The 25,214-nt window shown below is 36.4% G+C and overlaps 2 protein-coding genes and 1 pseudogene across 3 annotated transcripts; 2 read left to right on the top strand and 1 right to left on the bottom strand.

Moving 5' to 3' along the window:
- Positions 1 to 821: 821 nt before the first annotated feature.
- LOC147542868 (uncharacterized) lies at positions 822 to 12,703 on the bottom strand (annotated as a pseudogene). The gene is made up of 23 exons (XR_015223054.1): positions 12,618 to 12,703; positions 10,369 to 10,634; positions 10,183 to 10,251; positions 9,971 to 10,108; positions 9,745 to 9,862; positions 9,572 to 9,654; positions 9,230 to 9,325; positions 8,196 to 8,364; positions 7,979 to 8,121; positions 7,823 to 7,909; positions 7,415 to 7,600; positions 7,102 to 7,269; positions 6,479 to 6,599; positions 6,309 to 6,378; positions 5,656 to 5,743; positions 5,469 to 5,542; positions 4,590 to 4,812; positions 4,365 to 4,473; positions 4,097 to 4,252; positions 3,873 to 3,975; positions 3,400 to 3,573; positions 2,501 to 2,646; positions 822 to 1,212 (listed from the first exon to the last, which is right to left on the bottom strand). The product of XR_015223054.1 is annotated as an uncharacterized LOC147542868 (transcript).
- A 790-nt stretch (positions 12,704 to 13,493) lies between these two features.
- LOC147542869 (uncharacterized) lies at positions 13,494 to 17,761 on the top strand. Its single transcript, XM_086635098.1, has 7 exons — positions 13,494 to 13,763; positions 14,311 to 14,457; positions 15,444 to 15,597; positions 15,690 to 15,842; positions 16,097 to 16,219; positions 16,535 to 16,678; positions 17,128 to 17,761. The coding sequence occupies exons 3-7, from the start codon at positions 15,463 to 15,465 to the stop codon at positions 17,569 to 17,571; spliced, it is 999 nt and encodes a 332-aa protein (XP_086491224.1). The 5' UTR covers positions 13,494 to 13,763; positions 14,311 to 14,457; positions 15,444 to 15,462; the 3' UTR covers positions 17,572 to 17,761.
- A 1,193-nt stretch (positions 17,762 to 18,954) lies between these two features.
- Positions 18,955 to 23,958, top strand: LOC147542870 (type 2 DNA topoisomerase 6 subunit B-like). The gene is made up of 12 exons (XM_086635100.1): positions 18,955 to 19,010; positions 19,115 to 19,223; positions 19,456 to 19,539; positions 19,639 to 19,665; positions 19,951 to 20,056; positions 20,133 to 20,208; positions 20,496 to 20,516; positions 20,722 to 20,897; positions 21,877 to 22,024; positions 22,940 to 23,132; positions 23,232 to 23,365; positions 23,542 to 23,958. The coding sequence occupies exons 1-12, from the start codon at positions 18,975 to 18,977 to the stop codon at positions 23,842 to 23,844; spliced, it is 1,413 nt and encodes a 470-aa protein (XP_086491226.1). The 5' UTR covers positions 18,955 to 18,974; the 3' UTR covers positions 23,845 to 23,958.
- The last annotated feature ends 1,256 nt before the right edge of the window (positions 23,959 to 25,214 follow it).

Raw genomic sequence — 25,214 nt, forward strand, 5'->3', positions numbered from 1 at the left:
ACCGTAAAAATGTCATAATATAATAACATGTCGTTATAGCGCCAGCCGCCAAGCAGCTTGATCTATTAGAAGACATCCCCTGACAATGCAAGTGCTTGTAGCATAACGCCATCAACTGTTTTAAATTACATCATTTGAACTTCCTCCCGCCGATTGTGTGTGTGTGTGTGTGTGTGTGTGTGTGTGTGTGTGTGTGTGTGTGTGTTAATATAATAACATGTCGTTATAGCGCCAGCCGCCAAGCAGCTTGATCTATTAGAAGACATCCCCTGACAATGCAAGTGCTTGTAGCATAACGCCATCAACTGTTTTAAATTACATCATTTGAACTTCCCGCCGATTGTGTGTGTGTGTGTGTGTGTGTGTGTGTGTGTGTGTGTGTGTGTGTGTTTTGATCAACCTTGACCAAAATGGAGGGTGTGTGTGTGTTTTGATCAACCTTGACCAAAATGGAGGGTGTGTGTGTGTGTGTTTTGATCAACCTTGACCAAAATGGAGGGTTATACAAGTAAGATGATTGGGTTCGAAACACAGAATTTTTTTGTGGATGCCCTTATCCAGGATTGTGCTTTGTGAAAACAGGTTCCCTAATGTGAAGCCCAATTTGGTTGGGTGGTGGCATGTGTCTCTCTACTGAGACAACCAGTGATCGGAACTCACTATTCAGAAAGAAAAAGGTTCCCTAATAACTTCCTGTTTACTAAAACAAGCCGAGCTTACATGGTAGGAGGTAGTCCACCACCAACCTATTGAAAATTGATATCTCTACCTCTTGTGTTTGGATTATTTATGTCCTATATTTAGGTCTTCATCACTACAAATTTAAAACATAAAGCAATATATAGATATCCATCAATAAAAACAGCATTGTTTTACAAACAATAACAGAGCAGACATGTGCACTGAAATATAATCATGTCAAGCAAGAGAAGAAACTGAAGCACCCAAGAAGTCAGTTTACATACTTAGTGAGAGACAATCTATTACAACTTCGTTGGCATCGGCAGATACAGATTAACTAAGCCATGGGTCTTACCTCATACTGATGAGAGATAGTAAGAGGTAATTCCTTTGAAACAGGCCGATCTTCAGACCATAGCTCCATGTTAACTGTTCCTGTTCCCCAGTGAATCATACACTTGAAAATCTCGTTCACATTAAATCGGTTCACCAAACCCAAGCCCAAACCACGATCGATCAGAACCCATTCACCTGTGAAACATAAATTGGAATGAAAACAAGTTACTTAATAGTTAATACATGCCCCAAATATCTGACTGACCTGAATAAGGAATTTGATGTTCGGTATGTAAAAATAGTAATTATGGACTCTCTCCCTTAAAGTTTGAATTTTCACATTTTAAGATTGAATTAGTAAAACCCAATGTTAGATATTTATAGGCGTCTTGGTGATAATAGATCAAACCATCTAATAAAAGACATTATGGATCATTAGTCTTCACTCTCAAGGAAATGAAAGACACGACATTCATTCATAAATTTATGCACGAAGGGTTTTATATTGATGGAAAACACCTTTTCCTTGTGAATGAATTTAGGCACAAAAGAAATCTACAAGATCAGTTAAATGTTTGTTTGTTAACTGCAAAAATCTCCAGCATCTACAAACAAATATGTACAAGTTAAATTTCTTAGTTTCTTAACTTAAAGTTGTTCGTGTTCTAATGTAGAACTGAGAGGTTGGAGCAGCAAGAGGCTTGGCTTATCCACATTGGAGTCAAGCAGTTGGGATTCCTATTGTTCACGGAAATTTCGGATCTACCAACATACTCTTAACAGAAATGTGAAGCTAAGTTCGGGTAGCAAAATTTGTTTGGCCTAATTCTACACGTAAGACATTCATGATATCTCTAACTTTCGTCTCACAAGATTTTGGCTTCGCTAAGTTGATGCCTGAAAAGGGCGGAATATATGTATAGATATACATATACATCAACACAAAAGAGTGCAACAATGGGCACCGAGGTGTTGCAAAAATATGCGTATACAACAAATGCACGTAGTTAATCAACAAAACTAAAATATATTTGATATATCTGTTACTCATACAAGGCGTCCATCCATAAACCAAAATCAAACCATTTTAAGTTCAACTGCAGAAAAATATAGTGAACTATCCAATTAGTTAATCCTATTAAATCTTTTGAAATTTGGTAACATAAAGGGTTGAAGATTTTGGTAAGCCAAATTTGGAGTACTGGATGACCAAATAATTAAAAATCGGTTCGGGAAATCCTGTTCGCAAGGGGGTAGAGTTTTCGGTGGCATTGATCTTAAGTGTTTCTTAGATTGAGCTTCTATCCTAAATCAAGCTTAACCAAATGACCCAGATACCCCAATTGAATCATGGCACAGCCTGAACATTTCAACTTCCACAATTTTTTGGATATTTTCATTCACTAGATTCTGATAGTCCATGTTGTAAAGATACAAACTAGAGAAGGTGAGACCATGATAACCATGAGATAAAGGAAAGTACCATTAGGTCGTAGATCCCCTTCAAGCAATTGCTCACCAGATTCTGGCCATACTTCATGCTGAGAACCGTTAATAGAAATATATTTCACAAAAACTTCTGTTGGGTGCAAAAGTGTGAAAACCGGGCGGACTCTCAAGCAGACCAACCTTCAAAGTAGCAAATTACAAGGAATCAGTCAGGATTAATTAGTGAAAATAGGAAACAACTTGTAAGCAGAAAAAGAGCTTTTTGTCCCCTCAGCAAGATCGCAGGTCAATCAATGTTCAAATAACAGCAAATCGGGTCGGTTATAGGTCTGGTGCAGTTATCTTTATAATAGAAAAGGTCCCCACTCCCCAGTAACCTCTTTCTAATTACTTCAATTTTCTGTGGACCCATAAAATCGGATAAATAAGAAAAAATATTCAAAAATGATGAACAAAGGCATCCAGTACCGGACAACATATTTGAGTGATAAGCCTCGGGTTTTTCGCCTCAAGTACGGAAACCCCAGGACCAGAAGTAGTAGCCAGTAGGATTGATTTTCGTAGTAAAATAAAGTAAATATGTCAAAAAGTTTTGCAAGCCGAATAAAAAAAATGTCTGAATGCAAGTTGATCGTTTAATTCAATAAGAAATGGGAGTCAGTACTCAATTTCGTTGGAACCATCCAACCACATCCCGGACTAAAAGTTGCTTTTGAAACTCAATAAAGAAAGTAAAACAAGGGCATATGAGTAAAAAGGGTAAGAGCGGGTTGTGATGATAACCACGTGAAGAAAAGAAAATGAAATTTTATCAAACCGATATTTCGTTCTAGGGCCCGATTTTCGGAGACTGGTTTAACCCGAACCTTAGAGTTTAGTTGAAGCATAATTAGTGCTTAACAGAATTAAAGGGGTAAGTTCTTTTCTATATACCTCGAAAATCCAGCAGAACCAGCACCAAGATTACGAGCTATAATGCTGGAATCAATCTGGATAGCATTGGGATCATTTTTTGAAATAGATATTTGGCGTTGAAGAACTAATCCACCACCAATATCCCCTTCCATGTTAAGAAACTCCTGTTCCGCAGCTTGCTTGAGATTTCTCCTGAAATATCAAACAGAACTTGTTCACTGTTCATTACTTCATACTTCTTGATCAAACAGAAGCAAATAAAACAGGATTGTTTAGAGGTCGACTGCATTGATATTTATAACCGTAACATACAGAAGATTGAGCTGAGACGAATTAAAAGTTGTAATTTGGATAGTTTAGTTTATGTTTGGAGCCGATGGTACATTTTTCTAGCTTGTCGTTCAGAATTATGGTCAAGTAATTAAGCCCTCAATGGTGGTACTACATGATTGTAAAACAGGCTTGGAACCGAAATTAGTTCATCCACTCACTCAATGACTGTATATTCCTCAAAGCAACCAGCAGATCGGGGTTCGGCTCCACTATATTCTACATACCCGTCCACCTCAACCCTGCTATGGAGCCATTGGCTTCCTGAAAGAAAACATTCAGGAGTAAGACACTCATAACCAATTCTAGTAAGCAAAATTGTGATCTCGACTTAATCAGTTCGACTAGATGATTTTGGTTACTAGGGACATGCATTATGAGTTACCTGAAGGAAGATGCTGCATAGAAATCATTCTACCCCCAATCCCGGGGACTATTTTGAGAAGCCAATCACCACTTTTCAATTCAACAAGTGTCTTAGATGATTCTGTTCCCTTAAGTCCTAAAGCCTCCTCTTCATCTGGAATTCTCCTCGCACTCTCTGCGTTGTGTTGATACGCAACTCAAGACAAGATGGGGACCAATGCAAAAACATGAACGATAAATAGATCATACATTTAAAACCTATATATTAACATAAAAGAACTTTTTACCAATTCTTTTCTTGTACTTCTCTTCACTAGCGGCTATTAGATCGAATGTCTCAGGTTCGGAAGGCATTATAACTTGTACTACCTCTCCATCAATTCCCCATGCATCAACCTTTCCTCGGAAAAAGTAAAAAAGAAATAATTGAAAGAAGACTACAACAATTTGTTGGTTTGAAAACTTTGAACATTTATTTAAGTAGTTTTGCACTTCACAGCAAACATACATACCATAGCACCTCCTCCAAGTAACAACTTTATATGCAAACGGCGTTTGGGTCTCGTCCAAGATCCTTCAACTTTAGCAACTTTTATGGTAACAATTGAAGATTCAAGTTCTGCGACATAATGTGTCAGTAAATATCCTCCATCATTGAACCCGTATCCATCACCTTCGTCCTCAAAATGACAACCTTCAGCTTTCCCTACAAATATTACTCAAGTCTCAACAAAGCTTAAGAATATAGATGCATGTGAATGAACCAAAAGAGAAAAGCATGCACAAAGAAATTGCATTTAGAAGCCATAGATTAATGACTTTTCTAGGTTTCATGGGGGAAATAATATAAAAAACTGGATTTCGACACACTAGAAGTGAACGAAGGATTTTTTACAAAAAGAATTTCTTCTCATCAAAACCTTTATGATATTTCCAAAAGGCTGATTTTTTTATTATTTTGTAATTATTTCCCCATCACAGAAATATCTTCACGAAATATAACGTTACATAGGGAAATTTTTGAAGAATTAAGAGTATAGTGTTACATGGGGATTTCTTCTTCAAGTAGGTGGATTTTCTTTGGAAAAGGCTATTCAAAAGGGCTTAAGGAAAAGAATGGATTTTATATGAGTATCTATAATACTTCGATCAATTACAAACTACTAACATGATTTCAACGAGTTTCCATGAATTTGGCATAATTTCCATGATTATTCCAAGCAGACCACAACTTATACGGAATTCAAAATGTAAAACCTTACCTGGACGGTGTCAATTTATCCTACCTTCTACACCACATTATGGATTTGTAAAGCACTTTTATATGCCGGAATTAAAAGTGGCAAATTGAGGTTATATCAGATTCCACAAGAAAACTTTAGCAATATAGCTAAGCTCTCTAACGATGCAAATGAGGACCCACAGGAATAATTGACCCACCTTGTAAACAGAGTAATGGTAGGTCCTGTATTACCAGTTTACCACGTACAACAAGGGAAGAGGAAAATTAGTGTATCAACAAATGAATGACACTTGGATTTAGTAGAAACATATATCTGAGTTATTAAGAATAATTACAGGATGAGTGTCCTCAAAATCAAAACGTAGCCAACTGCCCTTGGGAAGCACATGCAGCAAACTGTCTGAATCCTTATCAGGTACCGTGCTGAAAACCAGATCAACAAGAATGTTAAAATACTAGATGGAGACAAATGAATATCACACAAGCTTTCCCAAAAATATAAGAAAAAATGCGGTTTTTCATGAATTTCCACCAAGAATAGATTGACACTAGTACGTACTTTCCCTTACCTTGACCTTTTCTTTTATCGAGTTCATCCTAGAAAGGAATAACAAATGTACTTTACTCCGAGAGTACTGACTACTGTCTGACATGAAATTACTTTGATTGTGCTGATTTAGAAGCATGAACTAGGTAAGTAATACTACAAAGTAATCTCTATCCATTTTTAGAAGCATGAACTGTTATATGATAAAAAGAAAAGAAAGGAAAAGCTATAAAAAGAGTAGATTAAGAACAAGATCCCGATTAACAACTAATAAGAAAAAAAGCAGTGTATTGGCTACTGATAGGTAGAGTAAAATGCTAAGAACGGAGATAGAGGTTATGTTTGGACCGCGTTTGACACTAAAGTTGAAATAGGGAAAGTTTGTAACCAATGACTTTAATAGTTTAATTGCTATATGTTAATATGGTGTTAAGTCAATACCTTGCATATACTAAAAGTGGGCCCAACAAGAAGGAGTTCTCAACACTCCTCAATCTCCGATCCTCGGGATCTATATAACCAGCAAAGATCAGCCCTCACAATAAAACTGAAATTTGCCTACAAACTTAAAGGAATGGGGATATTAATGAATTATTTGATAAAGAACGTACCAGCGAAAAAGGTAGGAGTGACAACAGGAGTACCCTTTGTATGAGCCATATAGAAAAGAGTATATATATGAGGTATCAAGCGGTATCGTCTTAAAAGTGCCCGGCGGCAAACTTCTTCACACTAACAGAACAAACATCAGTTAGTTTTGAAAGAAAAGCTTGGCATGTTAGGTCACATTAACAAGATGACATGTCCTCGGTAGGGCCGCACACCTGCACCCGCAGGAATCGCCACAAAAGTTTACACACTATATGTCAGAATGTTATTTTCCATGAAAAACCTCCACATTTAAACTAACATCATAGTTATGGTGTTACAGGGATATCATTAATAAAGCAAAGACAGTTGGATCGTCACTACCATTTGTCTTTGTCACTAAAGACGGAAAATAAAGAGTTGAGATATTAAGAAATTGACTCGAGTAATGTACTGTTCTTCTAACTGATCCCTAGAGGAGAACTGGTTATATTCAAAGTATAATCGGAATCCTCATACTCCTAAAACATGTTCAAGAGCGCATATTGCCTTATCATCTAACCAGGTTGCTCCCTAATTGTAAGCTTGATACCAAAAACACACCTCTCTAATGTATTCATATTTATAGAGTATGACAAAAACGCACCTCCTCTCCAAAAGACCATGGCTCGTGATTAGCAGTGCCTTTTTCAGAATGCCCGCGACAGAAAGGAAACATCGAAGCCAAACTCATCCATCTTCCAAAAAGCTTAGGTGTCGCCTCCCCAGCAAATCCACCAATATCAGGACCTGATATGGGTTGACCACTGAGACCCTACACCAAGAAATCCGACCTTCAACCTCCCAAAAAAAACTAACCACCGCCCAACCATAACATATAATTGAACTTTTAGTGTTCGAGTCATACAATAGAGCACCCCTTTAAACTTTTAATTTCACTAAATTTAGAAACCACTTACCAATTGAAGTACCATAGATAAACTCATATGAAGGTGGTCCCAATTTGATAGGTTATCGCCAGTCCATGTTGCCGCATACCTTTGGCTACCTATAAAACCAGCTCTACTGAGAACAAATGGACGCTTTTTGTCATTAGCTAGTTTCATTCCTTCAAATGTTGACCGTGCCATCAGCATGCCATAGACCTAACGTGAAAATAATTTTAAATAATAATGGACACACTTCATAAGATACGATGCCACCTTAATCGAAGTAAATAAAAGCAACTTAATTTTATTGCTTGTATTTTTATTCATGGTTCAGGTGTAATGTTAAGATTCGTATCAGGTGTTAGGTTTGGTGTTTATCAGGAAAAAAATAATACTCTGTACCAAGCATAAACACACCACTACAGATGAAGAAATTACATTGTGATAATGCGAGTGATTCTGGCATCCACCAATTTCAGAGTCTCCTCTATGAATGTTGCTTTCAGGCATCGTCTTTGTTACAGTCTGCATAACAACCAAATTTGAATAGATAGTAGAAACTGCAAGTTACTGATACTGATTTATGAGATTTACCTTGGCAATGCCAGGTTCATTCATGTCATTCCATATTCCATCAACACCATTTGAGATGAAGTCCTTGACTAACTTAGCCCACCACAACCGAGTTTTATCTTGTGTGAAGTCAGGAAAAACACAAAGCCCATGCCCTGCCTCCCCTGGGAAATAAACCGCAGAGGTTCAAACTTGCGATTCACAAACAAGAATCAAAATAAATGCATCAAGAGCTCACCAACAAAAGGTTGTCCATCTGCTTTCAGAACCCATACATCAATTTCAGAACCACTATCATAGACAAAATTACCCTTTTCCTGTTTAATCCCAGGATCAAGTATCCAGATTGCTTTAAACCCATTACGATGAAGATCATCTACCAATGTCTTTGGTTCAGGGAAATGCTCCTGAGAAAAACTTTAATCATTAAATCATTGCATAATTGATTCGGATATGTATGGCTAGAATTCTGTTTCCAGAAGCTCCTTCATAACAAATTAGAAAAGAGAATTTGTAGTTGGACTCTGGGTGTCTACTATCTAGTATCAAAGTGTATGACAAGCTAAGTTACAAACAATGCAAAGTATGGTTTCACTAATACCATTTCAGAAGGTGTGAATCCAGAACCAAGTATCTATTGTGGGGCACTTGGCAAACCAGTTTTATAGATGAAACAGAATTGTCATCTTGCCTAAACTTAGTGATGAGGAAATAGACAAATTATGCACAGATAGACATTTCATGCAAGTTTCATCTCTCACATAAAGAGGAAAAGAACAGCTGACCTACGCTACATATAAGAGCCACAACCCTTTATTGTCGACGGACCCATTCATAACAGGCAGTGATCCTTAATACAAACAAGAAAACTGCTTATTTTGATTAACTGTTGATCTTATTCTCAGTGATAATAAACCTCCTATTTTTATTTTATTTTTGCAAGTCGAGATTTTTACTCCTACGAGCTAAGAAAATACATGATAATTGTAAAGAATCAAGTATGATAACGTAAAATGTAAGGCTTCAGAATTAGTTATCTTCCAAAAGAGAGTCTTTCATACACATCCAACAATCCAAGTAAAGAAAAATTAAAACTCATATTTAGGTTTGTTAGTCATAACATAGCAAGGTTTGAGCTCAGTTTACATTATCGAAAGGAAATGGCACTAGTGGATGGTAATTATTAAAAAGAGAACCAACTAGCATGTATATTTAGTAAATTTAAGCAAAAGATTACTGTTTGAAACTAAAATCAGCTTGAAGTAAACATACTTTGTCGAAGGTGAAACAACGAAAACCGTCCATGTAATCAATATCCATCCATATGACATCACAAGGTATCCCCTTCTTACGGAATGTTTTTGCAACCTGCAGGTACATGCACATAGCGCGATGAAAGAGATGAAATAGGATAAGTGAGGAAGAATCCATAGCTTGCTTTTCAGATTCTATTTTGTTTCACCGAACAACATATAAAAGACAAAGATGCACTATCACACATTTGGAAATTAATCATAAATAAAATCACAAGAGAAACATACATGAGCAATAGAGTCAGATGCTCAGTGTAAGAAGATAAAAAAGAAAATGTATGACAGAAGACAACCCACTTACTTCAAGAACTCTAACATCTGAGTCATAGCTCCAACGACATTGCTGATAACCTAGAGACCACTTTGGGGGCATAAATACCGTTCCTGGATAGAAGAAAAAACATCAATTGCAGGATAATTGAGAGAGAAAAACAAGTGAAGAAACATAAGTTAAATGGGTTTCTGGGAAATAACCGATTGCGTGTGATAAGGATGTGAGGACTTCTGTTGGAGAAGCAAATGGACCGAATGTAATAACAGGATAAGAAGCTGGAGCTACGAACTTTATTGTCGACTTTTTCCGCAAGTCTATCTGTTCAAAAATATGTTAAACGATTAAAACCTTTATAGTGGTAAAATATCATGAGACTCGACAAAAAAAGTATAATACCAATTCCAAGAATAATCGAAGAAACTAAACCTCGCAACGTCGTGTTGTGTCGGCGAGTACCCCGAGTGCCTCTCCATTTGAAAGAATAGCCAGAACCCAAGGATGTGACTGATACAAGGATGTAGTTCCGGAATCATAACCCCATGCATCCGTGTTCCATGTAAATATCTGCAATGTTTAATTGCTTGATGCTTAAAAAACATAGATACCTTGAATGAATAAGAAAAAATTAACCAACTCACTCTCTTCCCAGTCCGTTCAAGCTGTCCACTAACTTCTCCTGTTCCATAAAATGAGGTTTCACTAGGAAGCTAAACAAGAGAAAAACGGGTTCAAATTAGTCTAAATGATTTCAAAATGTAAGAGTCAAAAGTAAAAGATCACAACTAATTTCGAATGATAATAACAAAAGATGTATAAGTATTAACCTCAATGTTAATAATTTGTTGTCCATTAACGCATTCGAAAGTTGGGATATATGCAGGCACCTTGTCCGTCACGATCGTTGTCTCCCTATCTCTAGAACTAGCAAAAGAAAGACTTGGATATGCCGCATCCTTATCATCTTCCGAACAATCAAATCGGAAAACCCCTTCTCTGAGGATTGATTCAAACATCATCGCCCCCATAGAAACGGGACTAACTGGCTTCTCTTTATATTCAGCCATTTCGCATACTCTCTTACATCAACTTTCTGGTTGTTTTGAATTGTACAAAAAACAGAAATGGAAAATTTCAATTTCAAAAGAAAAAATATATCTATATCGAAAATAACTAAAGACAACCAAAATCCAAGTATTTCACACACTAGAATAATACTAATCATCAAAGTTGACACGAAATCAAGAATTCATCACTTCCCCAACTTATATTTTTCTTTTTTTTTTGCTTGCTCTTAGTTCAGTTATCAATAATAATATGCAAAGTTCAGATATCAACATATCACTACAAATTAATGGTTGAAACTGTAAAAAGATAATACACAGTTGAGTGTTCATACTCTACTTGTGTATTATCTTCTTTCAGAGACAAAGAAGTCCGGATCAATGGAATTGTTTAAACGGTTTGAAATTAAGCTTCAGTTTCAATAATCATGAATTTGAAACCCTAGAAATAGTTGGAAATTGGGTTAACTTATCTCTTTCTCTCTTATTACCACTATCAGAATCAAAGCTGAAATTTGATACGAAAATGTCAATTACCAACCCAACCAGACGGAATCCCATTAAATGATTTTCAGTTAAGAAGGTGGTGGTGGTGGTGGTGGTGGTGGCGGCGGCGGTGGTTGAAGTGGTGGTGCTAGTGTGGATCAGGCCATAGTTGAAAATCCGGCGGGGCATGTTGGGCTAGGCTGGGATTGGGCTATGCTGGGTTGGAGCTCTGTTTAAGCCCAACTGCTACAAGGATCCTCGATTGTTTTAGAAGGGATAATTCCATTTTGGCCCTCTAAAGATGACTAACTCGTCAAAATAGCCCCTTTCTGTTCCTGATGACCAACTTTCATTTTGCTCCCCTTTTCATTTTTCTCCGTCAATCAACTTTAACGGTTGACTTCTCTTTTCTTTTTCTATCCCTCTCTTCAAAACTCTTTCCTTTTTTATATCTTTTGTCACTTTCTTCTTGTTGGTCGCCGAAAAAAAAACTCTTCCTTCTTCTCCTCCTCCTCCTACCTCTCCTTTACACTACTACAGCTTCATGGGTCGCCCACTACACTTCCACCATCATCTCTCTCAGTCCTCTTTTTCAATTATTTCTCTCTAACAACTCTTCTTTTCTCCACTGTGTTTTTTTTTTTTCCACTGTAGAGGGAGTGAGGCAACCTTCAACTTTGTAGAGAGAGAAAAAGAGATGATGTTGCCCGGCAGTGGTGAAACGAGGGATGAAGGAGAAGATCTTTTTTGTTTTCTTAATGATGGTCATTGGTCGGTGATCGGTTGACCACCGACGACGGGCAAGAAGAAAGTGATAGGGATGGATTGAAGAGAAGGATAGAAAGGGAAAAGAAAAGTTAGTTGTTAAAGTTTTTACCGAATAAATAATTTTAGGGGAGTAATTTTGGTGAGTTTGTCATCTCGGGGGTAACAAGTTTCAAAGGTCTAAATTGACTCCTGTCAAATTCCAAACCGGACTTAAGAAAGTCATTTTAATACCATGTATTTTCAGACGAGGTAGAATATGAACAGCCTTATGAATACTTTTCATGTTGTAAACAAATAAATATACAACGTGAGGAAATACTTTGCTAATTACTTTGGGCTAAGAGATAAAACTAGATATTTTATGTCTTTTAGAATTTCACTGCAAATTGGGAGGCACCTTCCTAACATTATAATTTGTACATGGTGCTCATTTGTTTTATTTAATATTGATTCTGTCCCAAAAAATTAGAAAGATAACAATTATCAAAACTAGTTCTATAAAAACAATTATCAAAACTAAGAAGTATAGGTCAACTAGGAAGTTTATCAAGATTTATAGGAGGATCATATATCATAAATCAACTAATATCAAGATATTTGAACAAAAAATATAATAATATCAAGATAAGAATAAAGTGACCAAAAATGTTCAAACCCAAACAAATCAACAAAGAAATTAAGAGGAAAAAAAGGAAAGCAATTAGAGCAACTAACACATGAAAATCAAAAGAAAAGATTAAGGAGGTAGAGAGACTAACCTGCAAAGTGAAATTGTGATAAGACTAATTGGACATAATCATCTTAATAACTCATGGTTTTATCTTGGAACATTTGTAACAAGCATGTGAGTCAACTAGTCAAGTCAATAACTATATTCTATTTGTAAATCAAAAGGTCTTCCAACCTCCACCATTAGTGGGTTCTTTAGTCTTCTGTCACTTATCTCACTCTCTACTTGCTCCTTATTTTATTTGGAGAACAATGGTGGAGTGGATAATGGATCTAAAGTTGGTTTCTTTTCTTCTAGGGTTGTATAGGCCAACTTTCTAGACGGCGATTTTGTCTATTTTCACACTTTCAGATCTCGCAACTCTAAAATACGCACAATGAAATGATGGTGTATAACTGTATATAAGGGACACCACTGCTCAATCTAACGTCCATATGGGATTGCAATGACACGACCTCACAAAGACCATGTCATATGTGACGACTTAAGTTTTAGTCATTATCGACGTTGTCTGTATTTTTGAAACAACCCAAGCTCAACAAACACAAGTTCTTATTCTCGGTGAAAGTTTCATGCATGAGCCACCCAATATGTTTTTGACAATAAAGGCCAAGCCCAACATATATGAGTTCTTGTTCTTGGCGAAGGTTTCATACATTAGTCCACTGAAAAAAAAGACTCGACACTGCAGCTATAGTCTAGACTCTTGGCGATTGACGAGGGACTCACATCCTCGACCCTTAGAGATGAGTCATCCACTACCTTGATATTATCTACGACGACCCGACAACCTGAGCCACAAAATTTATTGTTATTGCTCGCGCCTTTTAAATCTACAAATACGCAGTTTTGTTCATGAGTTCCTCTTATCTATATACCACCTGGGAGCTGGACCCTCAAAATCATAGTAATAGTAATTGATATTATCTCCCCTTTGTGGGAAGGCCTCCAAACTAGACAGATTTAACTGTTTGAAGCAACAGTCTTTGAACTTTGAACCTACCTAATCAAACCTTACACGCACCTAGAAAGAAAAGAAAGAGAAGGAAAAGGGGGAAAGTTTTAAAGAGAGAGACACACATTTTCTGGAATGAAGTGAATATTCATCCTTCTTTTAGATAAAGATTCATAATTAACTTCCACTCTTGACTCTTCATCCTATATTCTTACTTTTGTAAGTACTGGATCCCTTCTTTTCCTCATTTTTTTTTAGTATTTTCAGCTCAAACCCAGATCTAAAAACTCAATCAAGCAATTGAAACTTGATTTTGCTTACTAATGAAATAATTTTTCGCTGATTTTTGTAACTGGGTCTTTCTCTATTTCATCATACATTAGATTATTACTATCAGTTTAATCTTTTAAATTATCCCTTTTTTTTTAATGCTTATGCTGATACTGGTATGTTCTTTTTAGGAAATCTTCTTACTTGATACTAGTTAACTTTCTCTGTTATGATATAAAATAACTAGTACTAATTCTTCTTCATAGTGATGTTTATTGGTTATATGGGTGCTTATTGTTTGAATTTAATTTGGAGTAAGAACACTGAATATCAATTTAGTGGAATTTTTCTTAGCTTGTTGTGATCAAAATTTATGTGGGATGATTTGGGTGCTCTCTATGTGACTTATATGTCTGATTATATGTCCAAGTTAAGGGTAATTAGTCCCACTTAGTATGATTCAGTTTTTTGATTTTTTGGGTTCTTATTGGTGCAGTGTGCTTATGTTAACTGTTGACAACTACTTGCTCCAAAAGCTCGAGCATGATATTCTCTATAACGGGCTGCTTTAAAGTACAAACGAGGAGAAAATAAACCTATTATACCTCTTGAAGGGGAAAAATTAGGCTAGCTCGGGATTTAGGTATGTATTTCTACCTGCTCATGGTAACTATTTTGAGAATTCAAGGAACTTCTTTGATCCGTGCTAACATTGCGACTTAAGTTAACCCTTGAACACTTTAGATCTCACTCCAATAGTATGCTAACAACTGAGAGGGAGATGTCTTACGGTTTATGTGTTTCAACTAAACATGACCCGACTTGAACCTGTGAAAATAGTGCACATGGAAAAAGGGGATTCTAGTAGCTAAAAATATAATGTCTAGGACCTCTTCACACATTGCCAATTAATTTGAGTTGGATGGCCACTAAGTTAACATGTTATCAGGGCTAGGCCCATACTTGATAGATTTAATAGTCACACGTACTCCATGTCGCCAAAAAAGGGAAACAAGAGCGCATGTTAGGCTCAAAGAGCGCCACACATGGGGCGCGTGTGAGGCTAAAAAAGCGCCACAAATGAAGGCGTGTGTGAGAATAGTCCCACATGGAAAAATGGTGATCTAATAACCAAGAATATAGATGTCTAGGTTCTCTCCGCTCATTGGCAATTGTTTTCAGTTGGATGAATACAAAACCAAAACCCACCCCTACCATCCACCTAACGAAGAACGTTAAAAAAATGAAAATGTTAAAGCATGTTTATCTACAAATTCTTTGATAGAAATTTTGGCGTACGATAAGGTATTTAATCAACAATCTTACAGTTAAATACAATACCTTTAGACAAAAAAGCAATTGGAGAACCTTACTGATGAACGGCATTAACTTTTCATTATCAGTATAGAAGAAGTATGTTGTCTTTTGTTTTTATTGCTTAATTGCATTGCATAAAAGGCCATATAGCATGGTTACTCCAAGGGTATTCGTGTATGACTAATTGTACTCCACTGTCAAGAATAAAACTTATGTACGTATATGGTTATAGGTTAAAGTCTCACTGGTCTATTAGCTTCTCTTTCTCTATCATGACTTTATACTCATAAACTAATTATTTATATTTTTCAGTTTTTGGTTCCACACTACAATGGATGATAGTGAAGCAAAAAGATCAAGTTTAAATATCCGTGAAAGTGAGAGTAAAAGACATCCGAAAGCATTTAATATAGCATTCCCTTCCTTTCTAGTTCAGATTCCTCAACGACTTCAAAATTCTTTAAAGGTCAGCATTTTGTCACATTTGGTACAATCCTATGATGATTTTTTACCTTCAGGCAGAGTAGATAATATCTTCTTTCTTTTTTTTGTCATCAGTCACATTTAAAACATTTATCGAGAGATGGAAGGAGTGCAAACTCTTTCCAAAAGGAGAAAGACTCTCGTGCAGCTTTTGGGCCTGATTTGGATAGGCAACTTCAGGCTTGGAAAGATAATCCGACTTGGATTGACCAGCCACCTGAAATAAAGGTACAAAAGAATAAAGTAACTGAGTTAATCCTGAGATTTATTTTTGTTTCTTCCATTTCAATGTAAATTACAGTAAGCACATATTCAAGACCGTCTGAAATTATTAGGCGAGATCCGAGTATCTCCTGGTGAAGACAGTGAGCTAATAAATTCATGTTCTCTATTGGAGCTCTGCGTGCTCAATGCTTTCGATAGAAGTGGATCTCGAAGAAGGAAACATTACTCCTATTAATCAACTTGTGATGTCTTGGCAGGTTAATGTACCAAAAGGTTCTCTTTGCAACCTTAACGTGAAAGTCAACATTGGTTTACCCCCAGATGCTGTCTATAACATTGTTACGGATCCTGACAATAGAAGAGTCTTCAAGAATATCAAAGTAACTTCTGCTATCTATATTTTCATTATTTCTCTTCGGTGAAGCCATATTGTTATAGATTCATAGACCAACATGTACATAACTCTGATCTACCAAGAGTAATGCTAGACCAGGCTACAAGTCAAAGCATACTCCAGACCTACGCGATATCCACAGACCACAGTCTCCATTAGGTGAACTCTTTTTCTCTCTCTTGATGGACTTTTTCACTCTCAATGGATGGTTGGTCCTATTTAGGTCTGGGGTAGGTCTACGTTTGTATCAGATGAGACATATCATTTAGCAGCTTTATCTTGATGTGAGTTTCTTTACCAGGAAGTAGTATCAAGAAAGGTATTGGTTGATGAAGGTTCAAGGCAAGTAGTTGAGGTGGAACAAGCAGCCTTATGGAGGTTTCTTTGGTGGTCAGGAACCATTTCAGTCCATGTTTTAGTTGACCAGAATAGAGAAGATTACTCGGTAAGTGCCTTTTCTAGCATTTGCAAGATACAATTAGAGTGTCCAAAGGACAAGAATACGACATTTTGTACCCTTGGTTGCCTTCGGGCGACCACGTGCTCATATGGACATCGGTGGACGTGACGGGCATCTCAAACCCTCCGGCATTTTCCACCCCCACCTTAGCGTTCCTTCATGCACACTCAAAGGCGATCAATAATCCCTTCTGCGAAAGGTTAATTTCATGTGAAAATCATGTAACCATAACGAAAAACTCGGAAACTGAGCCCTACTAAATCTTCGAAATGAGATGGGATTTCTGTATACAATCTAGATACTACGTTGATACCCTTCTTTCACTGTTTTTTCACTTTTTTCATCTATGGTAGAAACCATATTATAGAATATCAACTTTTGCCCCATTATGGTTGTTTTGTCCACTAAAAGTTCATAATTTCATGTGTTTGCAGATGAAATTCAAACAAGTGAAAACGGGTTTTATGAAAAGATTTGAGGGATGTTGGAAACTAGAACCTCTATTTGTTGACGAAAATTTATGTTTTCCGTTGAAACCAAAATCATGGGCCGAGTATGATTCATGTACTGGTGGTAAAGGAAGAGTTGGATCAATTGTGAGCTTAGAGCAACTAATTCAACCAGCAGTTGTTCCACCACCACCAATTTCTTGGTACCTAAGAGGAATCACATCAAGAACTACTGAGATGCTGATACTTGATCTGCTAGCAGAAGCTGCAAGAATCAGAGGAGATTTCGGCAATTCAAATTCTGAGAAAAAAACAGAGTTTTCCGAAGGTGAAAGTGACAAGAATTTTGTAGATATCAAAGCAAGATGGGCACATCAAAGGAAGAACTCGAGGCGTCATAAGTACCCGAAAAGGTTTTGTGAGCAATGAAGTTAACCAGGTTATCTCAATTATCAAACATGTTATACCAGTATGTTTCTGAATTTTTTGTATTCATGATTGAAGAATTCATCATAAATTTGTACCTGTTCCGTGTGGTCTAAGATTTATTACATCTATCAGCTTGAGATTGGTCTTGGCAGATGTTATTAGATGAAGTTCAAGTCATATTTCTTGGTTCTATCGTGTTAGCACAAGAAGTCATGAGCCAAAGAGCTAAGAATCATGTAAAAAGTTTATGTGAGCAATAAGTTTTGCGGATTGATCTGTAGGCTCGGTCGGGTTAATATGGCATCCAAGCGAGGTGGTGGGCGTCTAATTCACTGTGGGTTTTTTTTCCAGTGTTATACATGTGACTAATCAACCAAAGTTAGTGTCACTCGCATTCACTGCGGTTTTTTTCCAGTGTTTGCCAAACCCAACTCCTTAACTGAAATGGAAATACGAATATGAAGATGATGAAGAGGAACTTAGGAAGATGAAGACAAGAAGAACAAAAAAGGGAACTTAAGATTTAGGGTTTAACACTGGGACGGGATTGTCAAGACTAGTTTATCAACAAAACGGGAGCCAGGAGAGAGCAATTCATCCTAAACCAAACACCATAAAAGACAGTTGGCCTTTATTCTAGAGTACTGCTAGAGAGCAAAGTTTTTGCAATGACAATGTGGCTTCCCATGATAAGTACTCACTTCTGCTCCAATCATGGGAAGCCACATTGGACTTCTGCCTAGAGTCTGCTTTGATTTCTTTTTTTTTTTTTTTTCTGAAATCAAACTTTCATAGATGAACGTAAACCAATATCTTTACAAAAGTCACGAGGACTAGAAGTAAATAGTTTGGATACAAGTAAGACGTAGGTTAAAGGACTACTGAGTAAACTGCTCATGTCTGGGGGGAAATTGCATGTCTGGGGGCAAAAGAGTAATTCAATGTTGCTGTGTGAAAGTCTGCTTTGATTTCTTGTTTCCTAGCATTTTTTTTTTAATGTTTGAAGGTCCCCGGCCAGAAAATTTGCCGGCCGGCGACCTTCGCCGGTGAAGATGATGAGGTGGCAGAGAGAGGTGATGGGATGGAAGAGAGAGAAATGTTGAGTGGTTAACGGTGTTATAACGGTAAGTGAATAATGGGGTCATCTGGATATTTTTGACAAAGTAGGGGGCTAGGCAGGAAACCAGTCACAAAGTTGGGGGCTATTAGGGAAATAACCCTATTCTATTTGGCTCCTGGTTGGGGGTGTGCAAAACCTCAATTCCCACCAAACACTAAATAAGGGGTGCTTATAGAGTATTCCTTTCTAGATCTAGGGGCCTCTAAAATTCGACCCATCGACCTATTTAAGGTTTCAAAGAACGCGGGAAAATTCCCAATATTGTAATCCAGAAAAAAATTTAATGGAGAACTCGTCCATTCACAAGCTTGTTCAAAATGTAAGTTTCATCTTGAACAACAAAACCCTAGAATCGCGAATTCCTTTCTTAATTTCTTCATCGATTTCTTTATCACCTCAATAACTTATTTTCGTTTTTGTTAGTTGATTTGTTTCGCGATTCAGAGAATCCGGATATCTGAAAATCTTTGCCGATTATCGATTCTGCTTAAGGTTTCTTCAGATTCCGATCTTCCGATCGTTCGGATCGCAAGTAAGAATCTCATTTTTCGTAATTTTGTCCAATTTTTTCACTGATTCTTGTGTGATTTCTGCAAATTATAACAATTTATAAGTTACTTGAAAATTTCTCAACCTATGAATTCAAAGGAGATCCTTAATTCACTTCAAAAATCAAGGAAAGATATCTAGATGAGTTATTTGGCTTGTTTTGTAAGTAAATGAGGTGTAAAATTAGTATGAACTTTTGAATTTGGTATTATCAGTTTCAGATACTGGTGTTGGAAGCTGCTTGGTGGAGTTTAAGGACTTGAATTACACACAGAATCACATCTATGGTAATAAATGGGGTAAGGAGTGTTTGAACATCGTATCTCAACATACGATTATGGAATTGGTTTTGTGAAGATTATCGAAGGGTAAGCGTAATTTCTGTCATTGTATTGCAGATGGAGTGCTTTACATCACAACAACAAGTAAGTTTTATTAATGTTCTGAAATTTTAAGTTTTAGCTTTCAGTAATGGAATTGAGATTGCTAGAACTATTAGTTGGAGATGCTTATGTGAAGACTGTCGAGTTGTTGTTCTCATTCTCAACACAAGTAATGTGCATTAGCTGTCTGTGTGACCTAATACCCAAATTAGTTTGTTTTTGGTATCGTTAACAAGAGAACTGATCGGATGATGAGTATGCTTGTTGTGAAACTAATCATAGTCCATGATTTTGGGTCTTCCATTTTTCTCTGTTGGATAATTTCAGGTATTTGTGACGAAGATATTTATCACTACCATTTAAACTCAAAGGAAAATAAAGCAAAAAGGCTGATAAGGTTACCGTCAACCCCTAAGAATGGTGAAAAATTTAGGTACACATATCTTCGTCACTTTGGATTGTCATTTTCATTGATTAGTTCTTCAATTAATTGATTTTTATTTTCTTAGTGGAACTGAAGTATCCTTGTGCACCAATGAGACCATTGACGACTTAGTAGCTGGAATTACTTGTTTTCTTAAAAAGGTTAGGCTTTCTCAACCCTGCTTATTTTTTGTGTAACATGGACAACAGTATGGACTGACATTAGGGTGTGAAAAAGCTAGAGCAAAGCAATGCAGAATTCCACAATGTGAAAAAGAGGAAGAGAGAACAATGGTTCTTTGATTGTACATATTAGTTCAGTCGTTGGCTTAGTAATAACATCGATTTTTTTTTTTGTTATGAGTGCTTCTAGATTGGAACTTTGTTATTTGTATCTTATTTAATGTTTTTTTCTACTCATTGTGGTTGTACATTTCATTGTTTTGCAGCTGATCATCTTAAAAGTTCCTGTAAGTTCAGTATACTTTTATATAATGCTTTTAATGTCAATTGTTCTCGTTTGTATCCATTTCCTGCATCCCAATAAAACATGCATGGTTTCCCAGTGTTATACTTGGCTAGGTCTGTTTATGCTGCTGGAAAGAAGAGCGATATATTAGATCAATTTTCTTATGAGTTAATAAAATAAGAAATTATTAACATATTTGTTTCCAGAAGGTAGCGGTTGAACTGGTTGTTGAACATGGTCCAAGATCACGATGTGAACGTCATTTTCTGGAAAATGCAAATCAAAGGTCAAATATTGATCGGTTGGTCTCTGGGTTTGAGGATTACGTATTGAAGCATCACAACAATCTTGATAAGGAATGCCAATCTTGCTTCTCAAATAGGTAATTTCTCATTGTAAGTCATTTACTGAAAAGTGGGAAGTGATCAAATGATATCCTGGTCCAGTCAGACCATTAACCAATTTCTTCCAAGGTTCAATACCATGTTAGTGCTATAGTCTTCTGTTATAGTGGATATCTCATTCTGACACTTAGGAAGTTTGCTCATAGCATTGTCTGATATACTTTGAAAATTTGAAAGAATATACAGGAAAAAGTTAAATATGGAAAAATGATTATAGAAAAGAGGCTTCAAATCTACAATTCACAGGTTTGCTAATATTTCCTTGCCTTATTAGTTGGAATCTTGTACATGGTCCCGAAGGTTCTGAGCCCTTAAATGGCTGAGAAAATATCAACCTCTTTGTTAGAAAGTCATTCTTGTTCAACTCGGAGAAATGTCAACTTGAAATAATCATATGTTTCTCCACTCATGTCTACTATAATGAAAAATGAAGTGAGGTTCCATTTTCACATGATTCTCTGGGTTAATTTCATCACTTTAGTTAACCACTTCTCGTGCATTAGGTAGGTACCATGACTATTTGTTTTAAACTATACTTCAAAATTCAAATTATTAAAGCTTCACTCTGAGGTTCTCTATATGTGCATTACTATGAGCCATAACCCCATACCTCAATTCTTTTCATCTTGATGAGTACAATATGATAAGGACCTCTCCTTCAGCACGTTTTTGTTCGCAAATAAGGAAATCCGTTTTCATCAAATATGGTGAAGTGGTGAACTACTAAAACACATTTTTTATTCTATAATCTAGCTTCCAAGTTCCAGTGACTTCTTTTCCATTATTATTTTGTAATTTTCTTTTGTTATTTACTATTTTTACTTTTATTACATAACTAGTTGATCATTGGGACGATTAACAGAATTAAATTTGAAAAAACCCTGCATCACATGCCCTCTCTTGATACTCTTGTATATGACAAGTCAAACTTATAATGTAAAATGTTTCCCCTTTTAGAGACAATCTGAAGGTTGGAAGTGGGGTAGCATGCAGCAAAGAAACACTGAGAGGTAGTGGCCTGATCATTGAAGCTGTAGTAATAGTAACCGAACTGCCAGAGCATTCAAGTCCTTCATGCCTGAGAATTTGCAGTGCAAAGACAGAGGTAAATTTCACGTCACCAATATTTTCTTGGTTTCCCTTGAAAATTTTATTTTCCTTTTTTGCAAATTTATAGCTTATGGTCAAAGGGTCGATAATTCTACTCCTACAATTACGTGCAACGGGTGTGTGTTTGAGATCCACCAAAAGGGAGACATAAAAAAGGGGTCAGTGGATCTGTTAAGTTTGTGGTCATCCAACTCAAAGCCAATTGACAATGAGTGAAGAGGACCTTAACATAATATATTGGTTAAGAGATCACCCTTTCACAATGTGGGACTATTCTCACAGGATCAATAGCAAATGGGATCAATTCTGTATTTATTATGTCCCTAGAGCGGTAAACTGCACCTTTAAGATTACACTGACTATATACCAATACCTGTTCCAGAAATGTCGAGATAATAAAACTTCTCCCATGATAGCTAGATAAACTAATCTGTCCCATCATCTCTTAAGTCAGTCATCCTTCAATGAGTACTGGGGAGCTAGAGTTTGATGAATATGCAACTTTTGACATGTTATTTGTTTGGTTATAAAACTCAGAAGTGATAAATAGTGTTTTATCCACGGAAACTCATCCCAATGGTATTTTTATGTTCAGGCACGACACATAATAGGAGTCTAGATTCTGCCAAAAATGAACATGGTAAAATAATTAAAAGATCACACAACTATAAAGATCACCAATAAAAATGAGAAAGAAAGCTATTGGTAGTTAGTACCACCAATAGGGTTCAAATTTCAAAATGTAAAATTTCAGCCCTATGAACTTCCCTGTCAGAAGTATCAAGATACGGGGGAAAAAAAGAATAGTTATTGTTAAACAGAAATTTCTTTGATCTAACAGGATCCCTCTGTAATTCTATAATTCGGTTGTAATAATTGGATTATTGATAGATTGTTTATTTATTTTTAGGTTGTATACTTCCAAGACTTCACACCTTCATCAATCTCTCAGTCATCTCTGAATACATTGGCAAGCATTGACTGGAAAAGTTATGGGTTGAGTTTAAAAACAGAAGTTTTGTTCGAAGATGGGAAGACCATGTTGGAATGGGAGAATTTACCTCCTCTTACCCACATTGATATTGCCATCCACTGTTACAACAGAAAATATCCGTTATTACATTTTTTTTTGTCACTTACTACCATAATTCTCAGCTACTATATTTCAATATAAAATTGTATGCAATTTTCCTTGACATATCTTAAGATCAAGATATCACAGGCACAACAAAGGATGCATTTCGATAAAAAGCTTGTAAAGAAAGCCACTACGCTTGCCATGGATGACTTGAAGGAGAAATATGCAGGCACATTTCTTAGTTCACATGCTCTGAAGGCAAGTCCTGTACTCTCTCTCTCTCTCTCTCTCTCTCTCTCTCTCTCTCTCTCTCTCTCTCTCTCTCTCTCTCTCTCTCTCTCTCTCTCTCTCTCTCTCTCTCTTTTCCTGTCTCTCTTTAGTCTTTATATATATATGTAACTTCCAAGTTTGAGAATGATTTGTCTACTCACCAGATTCAGAGTTATGCCCCTGACCTCGCAAGATCAATAGCTGGTTTAATCTTGTCATCTAACGATATGGAATTCCAAGGAGAATGCATTTCTCTTCTTGGACTTTCGTCTGAAGAGATTGACAAGCAAACGGTTGAAGATGACATAAGAAAAAAGATTATTAGTGTTATACAAATGAATGATAAAAAACCACCGAAAGGTAGAGACTCGGCACCATTTCTATTTGGAGATGAAACTATTCAAGAACAAGAACTTCAAGACGAAGAAGATGGAGGTGAGGAAGAATTCGACATCTTGGATCTATAATTCAATCTCTCAATCTGCACTTGCTATATAAGGTATACCCATTTACAGCATTAGGCTACGAAATTACATATACCACATTATATATCTACTTAACTTTTACATGTTTCACCATAATCGGAAATCCCAAACAAGAAAAATAAAATGTTTCTTCTAAAATTACATCTTAGTTCTATATCAAGGAGCAACCAATCGAGTTGCCCACTCATCTCATCAGTTCATACATTTTCTTTGTTTCATATCTCAAGAGAATAAATACTATGCACGATAGCCCTTAGGTCGTGAGTTCGACTCTGGTGGGTTGTCGTCTCGGCCTCTCAGGATAAATAGACATTTTATGCACACTTGATAGTATCTCTATATTAGTCTCATTTTGTGAAAATGGTATTGGCTATTACATAAACTGAACATTTCATTATCTTTCTACAAGTTAATGTTTAGTTGTCTCTGTTTATGATTCTTTTCAATATAATATTTGGTTTTAGCTATTGTTTGATGCTTCAATTATTTATGTAGTCGGAATGAAAATCATTCTAATTTTCTGAGGATGTTCTATTCATATCATATGACTGTCATAAATGAAGAAAATGTTGTAGATCCCTCTCAAATCTAACCTAAATATTTAACAGAATTTAGTCAGTTTTTTTTACTACCTTTTAGTCTCTTCTACACTTCGGAAGGCCTCCTAGTTAGAAAGTTTACGCCGACGACGTAGATAGAGGAAGTGATTTTCTCCTTCAGGAAATTGTTGAGAACTGGCTCCCAAAGAGTTCCATAAAATATGAAAAGCCGCGTCACTTTGGGAAACAAAGAAATTATCCCCTTACCAACACTTCTCTTCACGCGGACATATAGCTATCGTCCACCACCATTCAAAAGTAATTCGAATTGGCGATTGGTAAGGGGAGCTGCAAATTGTTGTTGGGGAGCTGTAGTACAAAATCAGTTTTTTGTATTACAGCTCCCCATACCAATTTAGTATTAGGAGCTATTTTTTCAGATTTGAAATTAAATAATGAAATAGAGAGGGATTAAAAAAATAGTTACAATTAAAAAATTGTAATAGTTATTTTTCTTTTCTTTCCTATTTTTTTTTAAACCCTAAATATTTCAACAACAATACCATAATAGCTCCCCAACAACAACTTCCAGCTCCCTTTACCAATCGCCTTCGAATTACCGCCTCCAATCCTCATTGTTCTAGAGAAACAAAGGATTCTTTGTCAGAACCCCCTTTTGTCTCAGACGAAAGAGAGGGTTTTGCCGCAAACACTAAAACCCTCGATCGAAAGTCTCGTGGCCATATGAAACCCTTGCGGAGGGTTTTGTCGGAAACCAAAATCTTTAGATTACAGTGAAGGAAACCTTCTTCA

Source organism: Eschscholzia californica, unplaced genomic scaffold, assembly GCF_041429995.1.
Source record: "Eschscholzia californica isolate CP2 unplaced genomic scaffold, dmEscCali1.0.p SCAF_4, whole genome shotgun sequence".
NCBI lineage: Eukaryota > Viridiplantae > Streptophyta > Magnoliopsida > Ranunculales > Papaveraceae > Eschscholzia > Eschscholzia californica.